General features: G+C 36.8%; 1 protein-coding gene across 2 annotated transcripts in view; it reads left to right on the top strand.

Annotated features, from left to right (window-relative positions):
• The window catches only part of LOC107737642 (vasopressin V2 receptor-like), a 16,926-nt gene extending 982 nt beyond the window's left edge, over positions 1-15,944 (top strand). For both annotated transcript variants that reach the window (XM_016549220.1, XM_016549219.1), the window contains exons 2-6: positions 7,915-8,301; positions 9,302-9,547; positions 9,645-9,791; positions 11,799-12,447; positions 14,275-15,944. In XM_016549220.1, the coding sequence (XP_016404706.1) occupies positions 7,918-8,301; positions 9,302-9,547; positions 9,645-9,791; positions 11,799-12,447; positions 14,275-14,477 (1,629 nt within the window). In that variant the 5' untranslated portion in view covers positions 7,915-7,917 and the 3' untranslated portion in view covers positions 14,478-15,944. The remainder of the gene's footprint in view (positions 1-7,914; positions 8,302-9,301; positions 9,548-9,644; positions 9,792-11,798; positions 12,448-14,274) is intronic.
• Positions 15,945-16,625: the final 681 nt, after the last annotated feature.

The raw sequence follows: 16,625 nt of genomic DNA, 5'->3' as shown, positions 1-16,625 counted from the left end.
ATAATTATATATATATATATATATATATATATATATATGTATGTATTGTATATACACACAAAAAAAGTTACAAAACACATTATTTTTATATAAATATTTATGTAAATATATTTTTAAAATCTATATTGGCCATTTCTGCCCATTTTGTGTATTTTTAAATATATTTAAAATGTATTTCATGCCATATATAATTGCCAAATACAATTTAATTATTGTCATTATTCCTCTAATTTAATCAGTGATATAATATCATATAGAAAACACCTGAGGTTTTATATCATCTTCCTCTCTGATTTTTAAATTCACTCGATTTCCAATGAGCATTTCTGTATGCCCTCTCTTTTTCTTGTCCACCTCTTCTAGTATTTCCTCTCTCATTTTTCACCATATTTATTTATTTGATGGCAAATGGCACCTTTAGAAAGTGCTGCTTAAGGGTCACAGGCTCAAGTCCCAGTGCACCCCAGGAAGTGAGGAGATGGGGCGGTGGAGGGATGCTGATAAACCGTCGATGGATAGAGGTAAGTCTGCTGTATTTATACCTCTTGTTGTTGATTAACTTGAGTGCGCTCCTCTTGAGTTAATTAGGCTAAGTATCTGACGTGCTCCTCCCGAACATCATTTAATGTGTCTATCCAGCACACAAAAACACGTGGAGATCGAGCACTTAGTGATTTCTGAATTTATGACTTTTAAAATGTTCGTAATTTGAAGAGGAAGATAATGTAAAATAGGCCTACTACAGTTTAAAAAAACCTGTTAATTGCTTAACTAAGTTACCTTAAATTACTGTAAAATATATAACGAAATATGAGTTATCCTACCTTATAATCTATGAGATGACAACATATTTTTTGTTAAAGCAACTTATATATTATATAACATAACAACCCATATATTAAAATATTGTTAAAATGTGCATAACATCAGTCACCTGATAAACAGTAAAATAACGTTCCCAGAATTCCCTGTGTGATGCATCACATTTAATCATAGGCTATTTTATTTTTTTTTAAAAAGTGTAGGTAACATTTGATATTGCTTAGTTATTTTGTGTATCGAATGTCAAGTGTGTTACCCTAAATGCGTTTTGTGTTTATGTGGATAATATTGTGCACATCGTGAATGCTCATGGAAAACTTAATGAGCTTTGTTTCATTGTGTAATGTTTTAATAGTTCAAGTAGGTTGCTATATTATTAACTGTATTATACAGCCACCAAAATGCTTGAAATGAAATGCCTGAAACACTGTCATCGCTTTTTCTGAATTTCTGGCAACGATATAGCTGCCAGGTTTTGATAATACATCTAATCAGGATTTTTTTAGAGTGAAGAATATGGGCAGAATATGCATGGAGCCCATTAGATTGAAGGTTAAATCATAGTTCAGTTGTCAATTCAGAGTCATCTACAATGTTGAAATAATTAACTTTAGAACACAATGCAATATAAAATATTTCATAAAATTATTGCGCTTCATTGCATTTTGAGGTAAACGTCCATTCGGTCCAGTGGATTTTGATGGCTGAGGTCAGCATCATCCTCATGTACACACACAGGAGCCTGTGTGTTTCAGAGCAATGCTAATTGCCCTTGATGCTTTTCATTTTCCACTTAATTATAAGATTCGAAAATGCTCAGTCTTTCATGAAAAGCTTTACCCATGGCTGCTGAGTCACTGGACATTTGGTCATTGTGATTATGTGGGGCAGTCACATTTATGATTGATTGACTTATAAATGATTTTGTAAACAGGAATTTAGGCTTAAATTAATGTATGTAGGCTTACAAATAGATTACATGCATTAATCCAGAGAAGAAAAACTTAATGCAGTGACTTATTAAAATCTTCAGAGCATCGCATGCTTAATTGTTCAGGATTTAGAAAACAAAAGTAGCTATGCAATGGAACCTGTTAACGCTGCAAAACTGGAATCACAGTCATCTTGAATAAACATGGGTGACCTGCTTTTGTTGAAACCTTACAAAGCTTCATGAATCTGTGGACTAAGAAAAATGTCAAGGTAAAGTTAGTTGCCCACAGCTGTTCCAAATTTCAGTGTGTTTACCAGAGTTAGGCTCATGCCTCAGAAGTTAATGTGCCTCCCAAAGAACTTTGAAATCATGGACAGAATCCTGTTATAAGTAAACAAACACACAGCGTCTCTCTGTGAACCTGAGAGCTTTCAAAGTCCATTGATGCCTGATGATGTATTCGCTTATGCTTCCCTTGTTGCGTATGGCCCAGACTATGCAGACTAAAGCAGGATAACAGGGTATGGACTGTTTGCTCATATTGTTTTTGCAGTTTCGGTTGTGTTATTTTCATTTTTTCAAGGTTTCAGTGTGCATTTAAAGACTGATCTGTTTAAACAGGCATATATGTGATGAGTAAATGAGTAAATGTGGAGTCATTTACTCAAGTCATTAGTGCATGAACCAATTCCCAAGATCTCCATGTCTTCATTCTCACGCACACCCATTCATGCATCATGTATACAATTTGTACCTACCTGAAAAGACTCTAAATTAAATATCTGCAAAAAAATTTTTTTTAATTGTTTGTTGCTCTATACCTCACTAAACTATACTGTACTAAAATGTCTGTCAGGGTTGGAGGATGCGGGTTTGTTTTTGGGAGGGACTCTGGGGTTCTGACCCGAGCGCAGAACAGAGCTGAAACATGAAAGGACAAACAGACAGTGGGAATGGGTTAGATAAACAAAAGCTCTAACAGATGAAAATAGGTGGATCACTCAGTCATCCTTCCTGTGGTGTGGCTGTTTTCCTGTGATTGACAAAGATGTAAAATAAAGGAGCGAGATGTACTTGCAAGTGTTTTTCTTTTAGAAACAGCAAGAATATTTCATAAAAGCCAAGACTATGTAGAATGATTTTTTTTTAGATATGTGTACAGTTCAAACTAAACAACTATTGGAAATGCTTCTATTTTGCATTATTTTCTTCTAATTCACATTTGATTACTGGCCCAAAAAATAAGGTGCAGAATCTGAAATATTTCTTATTAATTGTAGCTACATCATAACTTTTCTTGTTTTTCATTTTTTAAAAACCTCAAACTTTCAAATGACTTTCAGGCTTCAATGGGAAAAATACAGATTTTAAAGTGGACCCCACAGTAGGTGACTGGCAGACAGCTACTTATAATAGTAAGGAGACACACGTGATCTGCGTGAAGTGTCAATTGACACTTTCTTTTCAATCCCTCTATTCTTCCCTATCATCCCTTTAAAGATAGGGATGCTGCACTACACAGTAGCTTCTCCTGCTGTGAGGCATTCCTGGGAGACGTTCATAAATTAGGGATTACTTTCCATACATGTCTTTTTCACCTAGTCCACCAGACACGCACGCACACAGATTCCAGTGTAGCCACATAATGCTCTCCTCTGATGTGCTGACGTACATTGATAAATTCCTCATCAGCACTTCATCACCGCTCAGTGTGAGATCTGGCCGCTCAAACTCAGCGGCAGAAGGATTAAAGAAACCATCCTGGTCGACCATCTAAGCCTATTTTCTATTTTCAATATGAATATTATGCAATGTAGTCTTTGCTGCACAATTAACTTGTAAATTTATATAGCACATTTAAATTGTAAATTGAATTTATTAGGTCATAGTGATGTCTGTGGTGCTGGAGGTAAGACTTTGGTTTCCAGTATCCACTAGGTCATACATAAATCATTGCTTTTTCACTGTTTAATTGTTATTGTGAAAGTAGTTTTCTGTCTAAAAAAGCTCACAGACCAATTGACCCTTCGCTAGCCCGGCATTAAAGACATTAGTGACTATTTCTACCTTAGCAACTGTTGTCACCTGCTATGTTCTCAGTCAAGCTTTTGCTCTGTTCTTATGTAAGTCTTTGAGGATTTGTGTTTTATCAGTTTTAAATGCAATTTAAAGAAATTCTACTAAAATACAGAAAACATAAAAATGTTTTCATTGAAATAATGAACCATAAGTTAACATTAGAAACAGCTACACAACCCACTATAATGCTGACCACAAAACCTAAGCAAAAAACAAGCTTTGACAAATTTCAGTTCACCATTATCCAGTGCACCCCAGTGCTGTGCCTTGACCGTCCTTTCCTCCTGTCATATGACCCCGGGCTGGCACCGAGCATTTTGTGAAAGGCACAGGTCTGGGAAGCATCATTTTTAGAACCCATGAGAGTCATTCAGCAGATGAGATCTGAAAGGTAGTAATTACATCTGATCATCAACATTAAGAGCTCAGCTGCGAAGTGAAGAACCAGGTTGAGTTTTGCTAAAACTGTTACTGTTCGGTTGCTGGAATAGATTAGGAGATATCAAGGACAGGCTGATCTGGTAAAAGGATGATATTTAGGTGAAAGTCGGATACTTTGAACAGCAGTGGTGAATAGAGAGAGGATACAAACTGAGAAAGGAGCAAAGGAGCGAGAGAGATGGATGAGTGCACTGCTGCTCTCCACAGTTGGCTTTCACATCCTCCAATCTCATCTCCTCTTTTCCACTGCCCCCTTGACCTCTAAGCAGAGCACCACGGGAAACGGGAAATATTTTTAGTGTCCATCTGAAAACCAGCAGATGGAGGTTTGAGAGACAGAGAACACATCTCTATTAGCTTTGGTGTGGTTTTGATCGGATTCTTTGATTGCGCAGTGGTTGCTCTTTCATAGCTCAGGAGACACTCTTAAAAAAAAAAATGTATAGGTTTTCACACCAATGCCTTTTTGGTTCCCCAAAGAACCTTTCGGTGAAGAGCCATTATTTCCTTAGTGTGAAGAACATTTTCAAACCTTTTTTTAGTATTGAGAATCTTTTGTACAATGGAAAGGTTCCATGGATGTTTATAGAACCATAGATGCCAACAAATAAAAATAACCTTTATTTTCAATTAAGATGTTTCTTCTAAAATCGTTAGGATAAATAAAAACAATGAGATTTTTGACATACGGTAAGAGTTTAGAGCTATAAAATTCAAAGGCCACATGAATTAATCTTCAAAGATTTTTTTAAATGTTCAGTGCTAAGATGGAAAAATTACAATGCATAGTTGTGAAGTAAAAATGGAGAATGTAGTATAAATACGTTCAATATTAATATTACATTAAGGAAAAATGTACAAATATATTTCAGGTAAAAAATGTGTAATTCTGACTTAGAGCATAATTTTTACATATTACCCTTTTATTTTATTTCTAAGCTGGACAAAAAAATCTTCACACAAATGACCACACTGCAAAAAATTATGATTTATTTTTTTTTTTTTTTAAGTTCTGAATAAAACAAACATTATCGGAGTATGTTTTACAAGAAAATATTATTTCAGTCATTCTACTCCAAAATGTCATGTTTGATTTAATGTTACTTGCTGTTTCTTTGTAAGTGTTTGTAAAATCTACTAGAAATTTCTGAGTGAAATTAGTTTTTTAAAGAAAAGCCTACACTATTTTTTAGCGTAGTCAGTGTTTTATGAGTTAATAAAATCTCTGATGGTTTGATCGCAGACTCTTTCTTGACAAATCTGACCACATTGTGTGAAATTATTGCAATCTCTTTTAAAACCATAGAGAAGACGCATGTGATAATTCTGGAGAGGAGATTCCATTTGCTCTCCATGTAATTTCAGCATGAGATATGAAAGAGAACAAATCTTTACGCTTTATCTTGTGGGTATAGACCCAGCTGAGTGCTTCATGCACACATGCCCAGCAGGGGCACATCACAGAGCCACTTTCCGCCTGATGAATAGCCAGTGCCAGCACATGTGCATCAGACACATTTAAAGACCCAGAGCGTGCGAGGAGGCTCTTTCTGTAATTTCCCAGGAGGAGGTATCAAAGTAGGTAATGGAAAGTAGTTGGGACATGCAAAGAGTGCGAACAGACGACAAACTGGACAGCAAGAGCAACTGACGGGCTTTCCATGAGCAACGTCAACGGAAGACCTGGCCAGGCTTTGTGTTACAATTGGAAGGATTTCATTAGGACTCTGTAACCAGCACAGCTCTGAAGTGGCTACTTCTGTTGTGAATTGATTATGCAAATGCAAGATGAAAACCACCACTCCAGATGGATGGAGTGAGTGTGAGCAAGAGTGAGTGAGTAAGGATGAATGAAGTGAATGAAATATTGCAGGTCTCAGAGACTTGGACTTGAATCAAGAGCTAATTTTAAAACAAAACGCATTCGAAAGCTTTCTGGTTCCATTCTTGCTAATCCTCGCATAAATCATAAACACATTGACAGGAATACACTCATGGAAGGCTAAGCAGCATGTATGAGCTAACAACCAGCAGAAGAATCAAAGAAAATATCAGAGAAAACCACACGAAAGCAATGCCTTGTTTTCCAGTGACTACAACATTAAATATTCAAATGATTTACACTAGTATTCAGAAGTTTCAGTTTGGTAAGATTTTTTTGAAATGTTTTTAAAATGCTCACCAAGGCATGCTGATTTGAAACGTTTCTTATTATTATCAATGTTGAAAACAGTTGTGCTGCTTATTTTTATTTTATTTTATTTCATTTTTGGAAGAAACCTTTATTTAATTATTTTTCAGGATTTGATAGAACGTTAATAATAAGAACAGCATTTATTTGAAATAGAACATTTTGGAACATTATAAATGTCTGTACTCTCTTTTGTTTAATTTAATGTATTTAAATAATTAATACATTGAATTAAAAACATTTAAATATTTTAATGCTGAATAAAAACATTTATTCCTTTAAAAAAAAAACTTTACACATTAAACAAATAAAAATAAGACTAGTCTTTCGAATCTGTCTCTGTGAGACTTATTAATACAGCCACACATTTTCTCCTCATAGTGGCAGCGCTCTTTGCAATAAACCACACTGTTCTACCTTTATTATCCGATGTTGTTTTCTTAAATGCTTTCGCACTTTCACTCATATTTGATTTCATATTTCCTTAATACCAGTATGCATGTATAGTAAATTGCATGCACTTTAAAAGTGTGGAATTTATAAGCTTATTCAATAAATTAGGCAAAAAATGAAGTTTAATGCAAGTAGAAGCAAGCATTTGCACAAAACGTACTCTTCGGCATTCCATTTCAGTTATATACTGTATGTCAGCACATAATAATTACAGACACCTTTAAAAACTGCTTCCTTCTCCATTTAGCCCTTAAAAGCCCGTCCTCCTGCCCACCTCCCCCTCCATGCCTCAGTCATACACTGTGTATCCAAAAGAGGGATTTAAAGCATAATTGTTCCCATACCTCTCTCATATTTTTTTTTTCTCAGTCTCACCGCAAATATGTTTTCCTGTGTCTGGAGACAAAGGATGAGTAAATCCCAAGAGAATCTCAGATTTGCCTTTCAGATATTCGCTAAATAAATTTGCTTTAGCAGCTGGTCATAATAATCCACAATGAGGCAGACGTAAAGAAATTGGAGGGGTTTCTAAATGTTTTATGTGGAGGTTCCAGAAAGACAATGATTCAAAGCTGTCATTAATAAATTCGTAAACAATTTTATTATTTATGTTTTTCATTTGCTTTCCTTTTGTTCCAAATCTCAAAACTAACCTCAAAACACCTGAGTACATGTGTAGTTAATTTCTTACTGTTTTGGCTAAAAACACAATGATTTAACATGATGTTTTAAGTGCTTTCTCTAAAAACAGAAGCTGAGATGGAGAATTTAATTTGAGATGATCTGGGAGATGAAACAATGACTTTGTTTGATTTAGACGCCACCATTCCTTTTCTCTTGCTGAAGAGCTACAGAAATAGCCAACAAAATTAAATTCATTTGGCCTAATTTTATTAAAATGATTTACAACTGTTTGTTTAACAATTTAAGCCAGCGAGGGATCAGTGTTAGGATGTTTTGGATTTGCCTCTCATGTCTGTCCTTCTCATTGTAGGTCATGAGGATGGCCTCTTGGGAAGAGAATTTGGGTCAGCCCAGTCACTCTGTGCTGGAGATGGAGGGGCCACCGGACCTGTCCAGCTCCCTCTTCAATCTCAGCAGCAGTTATGGAGGCACGGGGGCTTTCCTCTGGCTGTTTCCGTCAGAGAACATCACATGGACCACCACGAGGCCCACAATCCAGCCAGTTGCCCCTCCACAGGTACGGGACCAAGCCTTGGCCCAGGCGGAGATCGGGGTGCTGGGGTTGGTGCTTGCCCTCACTGCTCTGGGTAATGGATTTGTGCTGTGGGTGTTGCTGCGTAGGAAGAAACATCACGCTCCCATGCACCTCTTCATGGTCAATCTGTGTGTGGCTGACCTGGTAGTGGCCTTCTTTCAGGTAACAGCCTCTTGAGACTATTAAATATGATGAGTGCGGTGAAATGAGCTTAACGGTTAAGTAATCATTGACCTGAATGGAAACATACAGTGAGACTACATTTATTAAAATGCAGTTGAAGTATCAGGCGTGGGAGCAATGTTGTGTCAGCAGAGAAGTTCTAGATATTATAAGGGCTGCATGATTAATTGATTATCAGATCTCAATAACTGCAATATAATTAAATAAATAAAAGAGCTGTGTGTTTAGGAGTGAAGTGCAGCACTGTTTTCTTTTGCATGATTTAACATTTGAAAAAAACTAATTAGTTTAAACAGCCATAAATATTAGTTTTGTAATTTTATGGTGAAATAAAAGTAGTAGTAGTAGCAGTTGTAGTAGTAATATGTTTTATTTTGTTTAATATTTTTATTTAATGATAATAATAACATCAATATATAATCACAAACATTTTGGCCAAATTGTGCTGCACTACAAACAAGCACAGCAAAACTGGAACTTAAAAAAAATTAAATTGCAATTGCAATTTTGCTAGACAAGTGGTGCTGAGGGAGGTGGAGGTTTGCGATCTCATTGGCTGCATAATCAGCAAAGGCCAATCAGCTTGTGCCATGACGTGACTGTGGGTAAAAGACCTATCAGGCTGCACCATCTAGAGTTTCATGACTGAAGTAGATATATCTAGATCTGTCACCGATGGAGTTTTGGTTCTTTACCACTGTCGCCTTTGGCTTGCTTAGTTGGGGACACTTAATTTCTGGCAATACTGTCTACTTGATTGCACAGATGCTATTTGAACTGAACTGAGCTGGACGATGACCTCACTGAATCAATGATGAACTGACTTTAGCTGGAAAATTGTGTTTGCTGATAATCTTGCATTATCGACACACTATTTTCCTGTTTAATACTGTAAAGCTGCTTTGACACAATCAGTATTGTATAAAGCGCTGTATAAATAAACGTGACTTGACTTGATATGTCTTTATTTTGTCCCCAGGTGCTGCCACAGCTGGTGTGGGACATCACAGAGCACTTCCAGGGCCCTGACGCTCTGTGTCGCTCCGTCAAGTATTTGCAGATCGTCGGGATGTTTGCATCCTCTTATGTGATTGTTGCCATGACTGTGGATCGGCACTATGCCATCTGCTGCCCCCTGCAAGCGTATCGCGGAGGTGCACCCTCCAGCTGGAACACCCCCATTATGGTTGCGTGGGGCCTGGCCCTTGTGCTCAGTTTGCCACAGGTAAGGAGTAAACGGTCTTAGTTCATTCCTGATTGTTTTTTTGATTGGCTCACAACTATTTTATTGAGCTCATGACTGTCTCCTCATTTGCACGCAGGTGTTTATCTTCTCGCGGTCAGAGGTGTCCCCCGGGGTGTTCGAATGCTGGGGCCACTTTGCTGAGCCGTGGGGTCTTAAAGCATACGTCACCTGGATGACTGTGGCTGTATTTGTATTGCCAGCCTTTATCATCACTGTCTGTCAGGTATCTCCAGCTTTTTTCTTCTCAATCTCTCACACATTTTTTTAATTGAATGTATTGCTTTGACATCTCTTGTCTAACAATGCATCATAGCACAAGAACATAATGTATACTAGGGCTGCACAATTAATCGAATGCGATTGTCATGCGCATTTTGTTAAAAAAGCCGGTTCTGTAATCAGCAGGAAATCATCATCACGTGCTTTCAGATGGAGCAGAATTTACTACACATAGCCGTAGTTCACTGACAAGTTACGCAAAAAAATCGCAGACGATTTTATTGCGCGATTATGAAATCGAAGAAATCGTTCGCGATAATGACAGCTGTATGCATAACTTCTCAGTGAACTACGGCTCTGTGAAGTAAATGCTGCTCCATCTGAAAGCATGTGAAAATACCACATTTAATAACATATTTTTACTCTAAACTCACTTCATATCGTCAGTCGAGTGTTTGAAATAAATCCTTCTCTGAGATGACGTGGCTTCTTACACAGAATAAGGCACGCAACATATTTCATAGTATCTAAGCAGTGATAAAGGCATTGCATTATAAATATACTTCATTTTAATGAAAATTATAATAAGAAGAACTCAGATAAACCGTATATTGCCGTAGTCGTGTGTTTATTAGTCACGTTGAATCAATGAAAGCAGTTGAATCTTCTGTTTATTCAGCTGCAGCAATAGGCATTTCCTGGGTTTCTTCTGCAAGGCGTATTTGGAGTTTCAGCGCGAGAGCGCCCTCTGGCCTTCGGATGGAGATTTACTGCTGATCACAGAACCGTGCTTCACTGAAAGATACGCATGACAATCGCAGCTTCTGTCGAATCGTGATCTCGATTCCATTTCGATTTATCGTGCAGCCCTAATGTATACTACGCAAATGTCAAAGACTTGGCATGTTTAATGGGAATTAGACGCACTGCAGGGTACAACTTGATGGCTGTGCTAGTGCTGGGTGAAATTCAGAATTTAATCACTGGCTCCTTTTCAATTCATGAGTTGGATGTTGAATTTGAATGACAGGAAGAGGAATTAACTTAATTGCAATTCAAAAAAATTCACTGTAACACCACAGAGGAATTTCCATAGTCCAAAACAAGTTTGCTAATAATTTTGATGTGGCTTGGCTTCCGTTTTACTTATTTTGCAATGCCAAGGTCATCGGTTTGATTCCCAGAACTCATGAACTGATAAAGTGTATACCTTGAATGCAACACAAGACAATTTGCATACATTGCCCACCAAATGCATAAATGTAAATGATGTACACAAAAGCTTCACCTTAAAAATGTTGCTGACCAGCAACTGTTGCCATGTATCATTTTTCTCAGACTAGCTTTTGCTCTTTTCTAGTGTAAGGCTATTGAGGATCTATGTATTTGGAAAGTTATAAAAACAGTTTTATCCAAAAGTATAGTAAATGCATTGTAATGTAAAAAAAAAAACGTAAAATGCTACATAAAAAACTGTTGACTGTAAGTTAACGTATATGGTTAAAAAAACTGTAAATGGTTTAACATCACATTATATGTGTATTTACTATAGAATATTGTTTTTTGGAGGTTAAAAAAAACTATGAATTAAAATGTAATTTACCGTGAAAACAGTAAATTGACATTCCCAGAAGTCCTGTAACACATCCACATATGATTGTAATTATTTTTTTTGTTGTTGTTGTTATCAGTAATTCACATTAGGGTGTTTTGAGCTTGCTAGGGTTATAGGGTACTGCCTAAATACTGCCAAAACAGACAAAAATTTAAATTTTCCCATACAGCACCATAAAATGTCCACCACACATTACAACACTTCGAAAAAAACATATAACTGCTAAGTGTAATTTTATTCTATTTAATTCTATTTCCTTACATTCAAATTTACAGTTCTGTGAGTTCTCTTAAATGGAATTTAAAATGTATTCTTAGTTCAGTTCTAAATGACACACAACTCTGAACCTATAAAGTAGGAGTATGTTTACATTGATGTATCTCTTTTTCACCTCAGGTTCGCATCTTCAGAGAAATCCATGACAATATCTACCTGAAGTCTGAGCGGGTGGTGACGGCAGAATTTAAGAGGAACTCTGTCTTCTTCCACTTTGCTCAGCGGGAGGGGGGCAGGGGAAGGAGCAGAGAGAGAAACAGACAGAGCAGACACAGTCATCATGCTGACAGCAGTCTCAGTCAAGCTCACTGCAGCCCTTCATATCATGCAGGAGTGGAAGCGTCCTCCTCAAGCCTTTATGATAACTACTCTCATACTCTACCCTGTAGGAGCTCTATCTGCGAGCCTTGCTTTGGGCCACGACCCTCTTCAGACAGCTCCTCCCCTTCTGTCCAAACCCACCTGCAAAACACCCCCAACCATCTCTCAGACCCCTCCCATTCTCAGTCATTATCAGCCAATAGCGTGTGTGCACTGGCTGGACACCCAAATAGCTCTGGAGCTTCTGAACTGTGGCCAGGTGTGCTTCCAGATGCTTTTCCCCTTCCGACCGACTATTCGCACCCGCCGCCTCTCCCAGGTGTGACTAAGGCCATGTCTAAGACAGTGAGGATGACTCTTGTCATTGTGCTGGTATACACCATCTGCTGGTCCCCTTTCTTTATTGTTCAGTTATGGGCAGCCTGGGACCCCAACCCACCAAATCAAGGTCAGACCCAAGCAAACACATGAATCTGCATGTCCTGTACAGTCACACAATAAGGCTTCTTGGATGCTAAAACAGTATGATGTATTGTTTAAAGAGTTTCACATCATATTAGGAAATAGGCAATCAATTTTTTGATACAGACTACAGACTTTTTTGTGCATGTTCATTAGCTTACCCAGAGATTTTTTTTCAGGGTGATTTTAGCTAAAGAAGTAAAATTTAGTGATGATTTGAAAAATACACCACCGTATATAAAAAAATGAATAAATTTATTCAGCAAGGATGCATTAATTTTTATCAAAAGTGACAGTAAAGACATTTATAAAGATTTGTATTTCAAATAAATGTTCTTTTTAATCATCAAAAATCCTGAAAAAATGTCAAATTTTTCAGAAAATATTAAGCAGCAACTGTTTTCAACACTGATAATAATAAATGTTTCTTGAGCAGCAAGTCAGCATGTTAGAATGATTTCTAAAGGATCATGTGTCACTGAAGACTGGAGTAATGATCACCATCAGCAGGGTGGTGTTCGTAACCAAACAAGCAGCACATTCTCCAGGAATATCTCAAAAACAGAGATGCCCGTTCTTGGAAATCTACCTTCCAGCAGAGTTTTGTTCCAAGTACAATTAAAAACACATGAATCAGTTCATCAGGGTCTTCAAGGTTGCTTGGAAATTGCAGGCAGGTGTGTTAGAGCTTGGCTGGAACTGAAGTCTGTGGGAGGGGAGATCTCCAGGAGCAGAAATAATCAATCATGTGTTCAATGGGTCTCCTTTTTTATTATTTCCCTCTTTTTTTTTAACGGTCCCCTGCTTTCTTTCCCCTTAACATGTAGACAAATAAATACCTGCTCACTCACCTGAGTGTTGGGTAATCTCATTGGTATTTACACCTCTGTATTAGACTGGACTTTCTGCACAGTTTGACCAGCCACCTGGCAACCAAATCACTATGAAAACAGCACAAACTTACTCCTATAGATGTGTTTTAGTCTTTTAGTTAAAAAAAATATTAGTTTTGTCTAGATTAGAGGACTAGGCTTTTTTTCAAAGTTTGCCTTAAATTGCGTTCCATATGGCTTATATTATTATATTTCACATTTAACTGCCTTGTTTTTTATTATACATTACCGTTCAAAAGTTTGGGCTTGAAAGAAATTTATTCAGCAATGATGCATTAAATTGATCAAAAATGTCAGTAAAACATTTATAATGTTACAAAAGATTTCTATTTTAAACAGAAATTTGTAACTTGTTTCTTAATCAGCAAATAAGAATTATTTCTGAAGGATCAAGTGACACTGAAAACTGGAGTAATGATGCTGAAAATTCAGCTTTGCATCACAGGAATAAATTACATTTTAAAATATATTAAAATTTATTTAAATTGTAATAATATTTCACAATTTTCATTTTACTGTATTAGTATAGTATATTAGTATATTATGTATATGTATGTATTATATGCAAATCCAGTGTGTTAATTTGCACTTTTCCTTGCTAAAATATACCTTAGTCAATTATGTTACCTGCCCTAGTTACAGCAGTTATTGTAATTTAAATCATATGAATATAGTAACTTCTTCAGACAGTGCAAAAATGTTCTTTTTTCTCTGAATTTTATTTGCACTGATTGTGTTACAAGCTTTAATACTAATACTTTTCTAAGCAATCTTAAGACTTTCAACTGATAAATGATAAAACAGGGAAAAATCTCATAGACCTGCACATATAATTCGCACAAAGATATTGCAATATTGTAGAGCTGTCAATGCAGTAATAAATGCAAAGTGTTATTTCCTTGCCTTTCTCTCTCATGTAGGGGCTGCTTTCACTATCCTGATGCTTCTAGCCAGTCTAAACTCCTGCACTAACCCATGGATCTACACAGCCTTCTCCAACAGTGTGTCCCGTGAACTGTTTGCACTGCTGCGCTGCCACACCGGATCCCCACGCAGAGGTTCGCTTCCGGACGACTCAACCACAACTCACACGTCAACCAACACCAAGGACTCCATATACTGACCTCTGGCCTGACTCTACTGCACATACACACACACCAGCACACGGCAAACACACCACAGATGTGACAGGCTAGACCCTGTCCCAGATGCCACTCTTTGCCCACGTGTTAATGACATAATAGCGCATAAACTGACAGGTAGTGCTCCAACGGGCGCAGCTGGGCCTGTAAACACCTTTTTAGTAACTAAAATGACAAATGGAATGCCCTACGGTCTTCATGGACACGTGCCAATAGCACAAGTGTGCAAAAAGTGTGCCGTTTGGTACAGGACTGGGGTAATGTCCTGGCTACTTTAGATTCAGGTACATGGCGGTTATACAATCTGAAAAGCAGACACTGATCTATCATCGACAGTGTTACATCAATTACAAAGACAACATTTTTACAGACAGCTGTCCATTCAGTTACATGAGAGCAGACTGGAGTGATGAATCAGGAGGAAGGTTAGGAAGCAAAGGATCGGAGGTCCTCCATTCTTCTCCATCTTTCTTTCATGGATGGTTTTCATAGATTAGGGTTACAGGATTATATCAGTCTTTACAGTACAAAGTAAGTGTGGAAAATGCGATAGTAGGAAGAGAAAAAAGGATGTGAACAATGCATACAGAATGGACAAAAGGTAATCTGGCTGTACTGGACAACTTCAGAAGACCAGCGGCAAGATGCTGCAAATGAGAGCCTCAGAAGTTTAGGGGAACATATCCACCACCAGCAAGAATGTTCTGAAAATATCAGCCTGATTGTGGGAATCAAACACAGTGGCATCTTAGTGACACAGCAACTTTCCGAATCATATTTAATCTATATATCAAATGTAAAGCGTTCAGAAGACACTGTGAATTGAATTGGTCTACAGTATTAGCTCTTAAATGATTAGAAGTGCTGGCAGTGGATGTTGTTACAGTGGACAGAAATCTACATTTGACTACCACAGAAGGAAATCTCGTTTTCTGTGTTGGTCATTTTTGTGGGTTAATGTACCAAAGCAAAGACATAACACATTGTTTGGAAGCTAGTGATTGCGTATTGCATTTCAGTACAACCAATACTATGTACATATCCTCACAGTCCTGGGAAATCCTTGTAAAAATCAGTGGGGGAAAATAGCATTTTATTTTTTATTTTTATATGCTTTGGGTGAGAAATAACTTTTTTTTACAGAAGAAACAGGGTAATGGTAAATGAACAGCAATACACAGGTCAATTTCCAATCTAAATAGTAGGCAGCAAAATTTCGAAAGCAACTGTCACAGTTGAAATCTCTATTATGTATATATGTACACACTAATCACTCATTAATTTGTCACTCTTTTAGCTCTACCTCTGGTATTTGCTTAATTTTTGTTACATTTTTTTCTCATCTGGAATCAGGGGACCATTCACATGCTTCAGAGTAACTTATTTGTACAGAAAATATTATAAATATAATAAAAAAAGTGTTGAAGGTTTAAGAAAAAATACGACATTGCAACTTAAGCTCATTATAAAAAAAAGTATTTAAGAAGTATTATATATATATATATATATATATATATACATACAGTATGTACATGTATGCTTCTAACAGAGATTCTTGAGGTACTCGGTCAGTGCAATTAGGATTTCAGTAGTGTCTGTGGTAGTTTTAGGAGAATACACTTCTGCTTGCTTTAATCCCACCACTGCAAATTATTATTAGAAACACGTATTTCATTCATAAATTAATTCTGGAAGTCCAAAACTCACTTGATAACTCTCAGCTTGATAAGAAATGAACTCCCATTTTAGGAACCTTTTGTTGTAGTTTTGAAATACATTGACTTATCACATTTCCTGCTTTATGACAAAATGATTGAAATACTTGCTGATTGGAAATGCATTATAATTTTCCCCATTTAACAGAAAAGCAGCAAATCGCATAATTTCCATGAACAATCAGTCTTGATTGGGACAAATACACTGTTTTTCAATATATCATTGCCCAACAGTATATCAATGACTGTGATTAACTGTAAACTACTAACCATTATGTATTAGTGATCAGATATTGGAAACATTGAGAAAACTAACTGCTAGTGAACTTTTTGTTATACTCAATGCATAATGATGGATAATCATAAAATTATTTAGCACATATTTAATTGACAAGATGTGCAGTACCTAAAATA

The sequence above is a fragment of the Sinocyclocheilus rhinocerous genome, unplaced genomic scaffold (assembly GCF_001515625.1).
Source record: "Sinocyclocheilus rhinocerous isolate Xijiao unplaced genomic scaffold, SAMN03320098_v1.1 scaffold72, whole genome shotgun sequence".
NCBI lineage: Eukaryota > Metazoa > Chordata > Actinopteri > Cypriniformes > Cyprinidae > Sinocyclocheilus > Sinocyclocheilus rhinocerous.
Note: the sequence above shows the minus strand (reverse complement) of the source record. Positions and strands in the feature narration are given on the sequence as shown.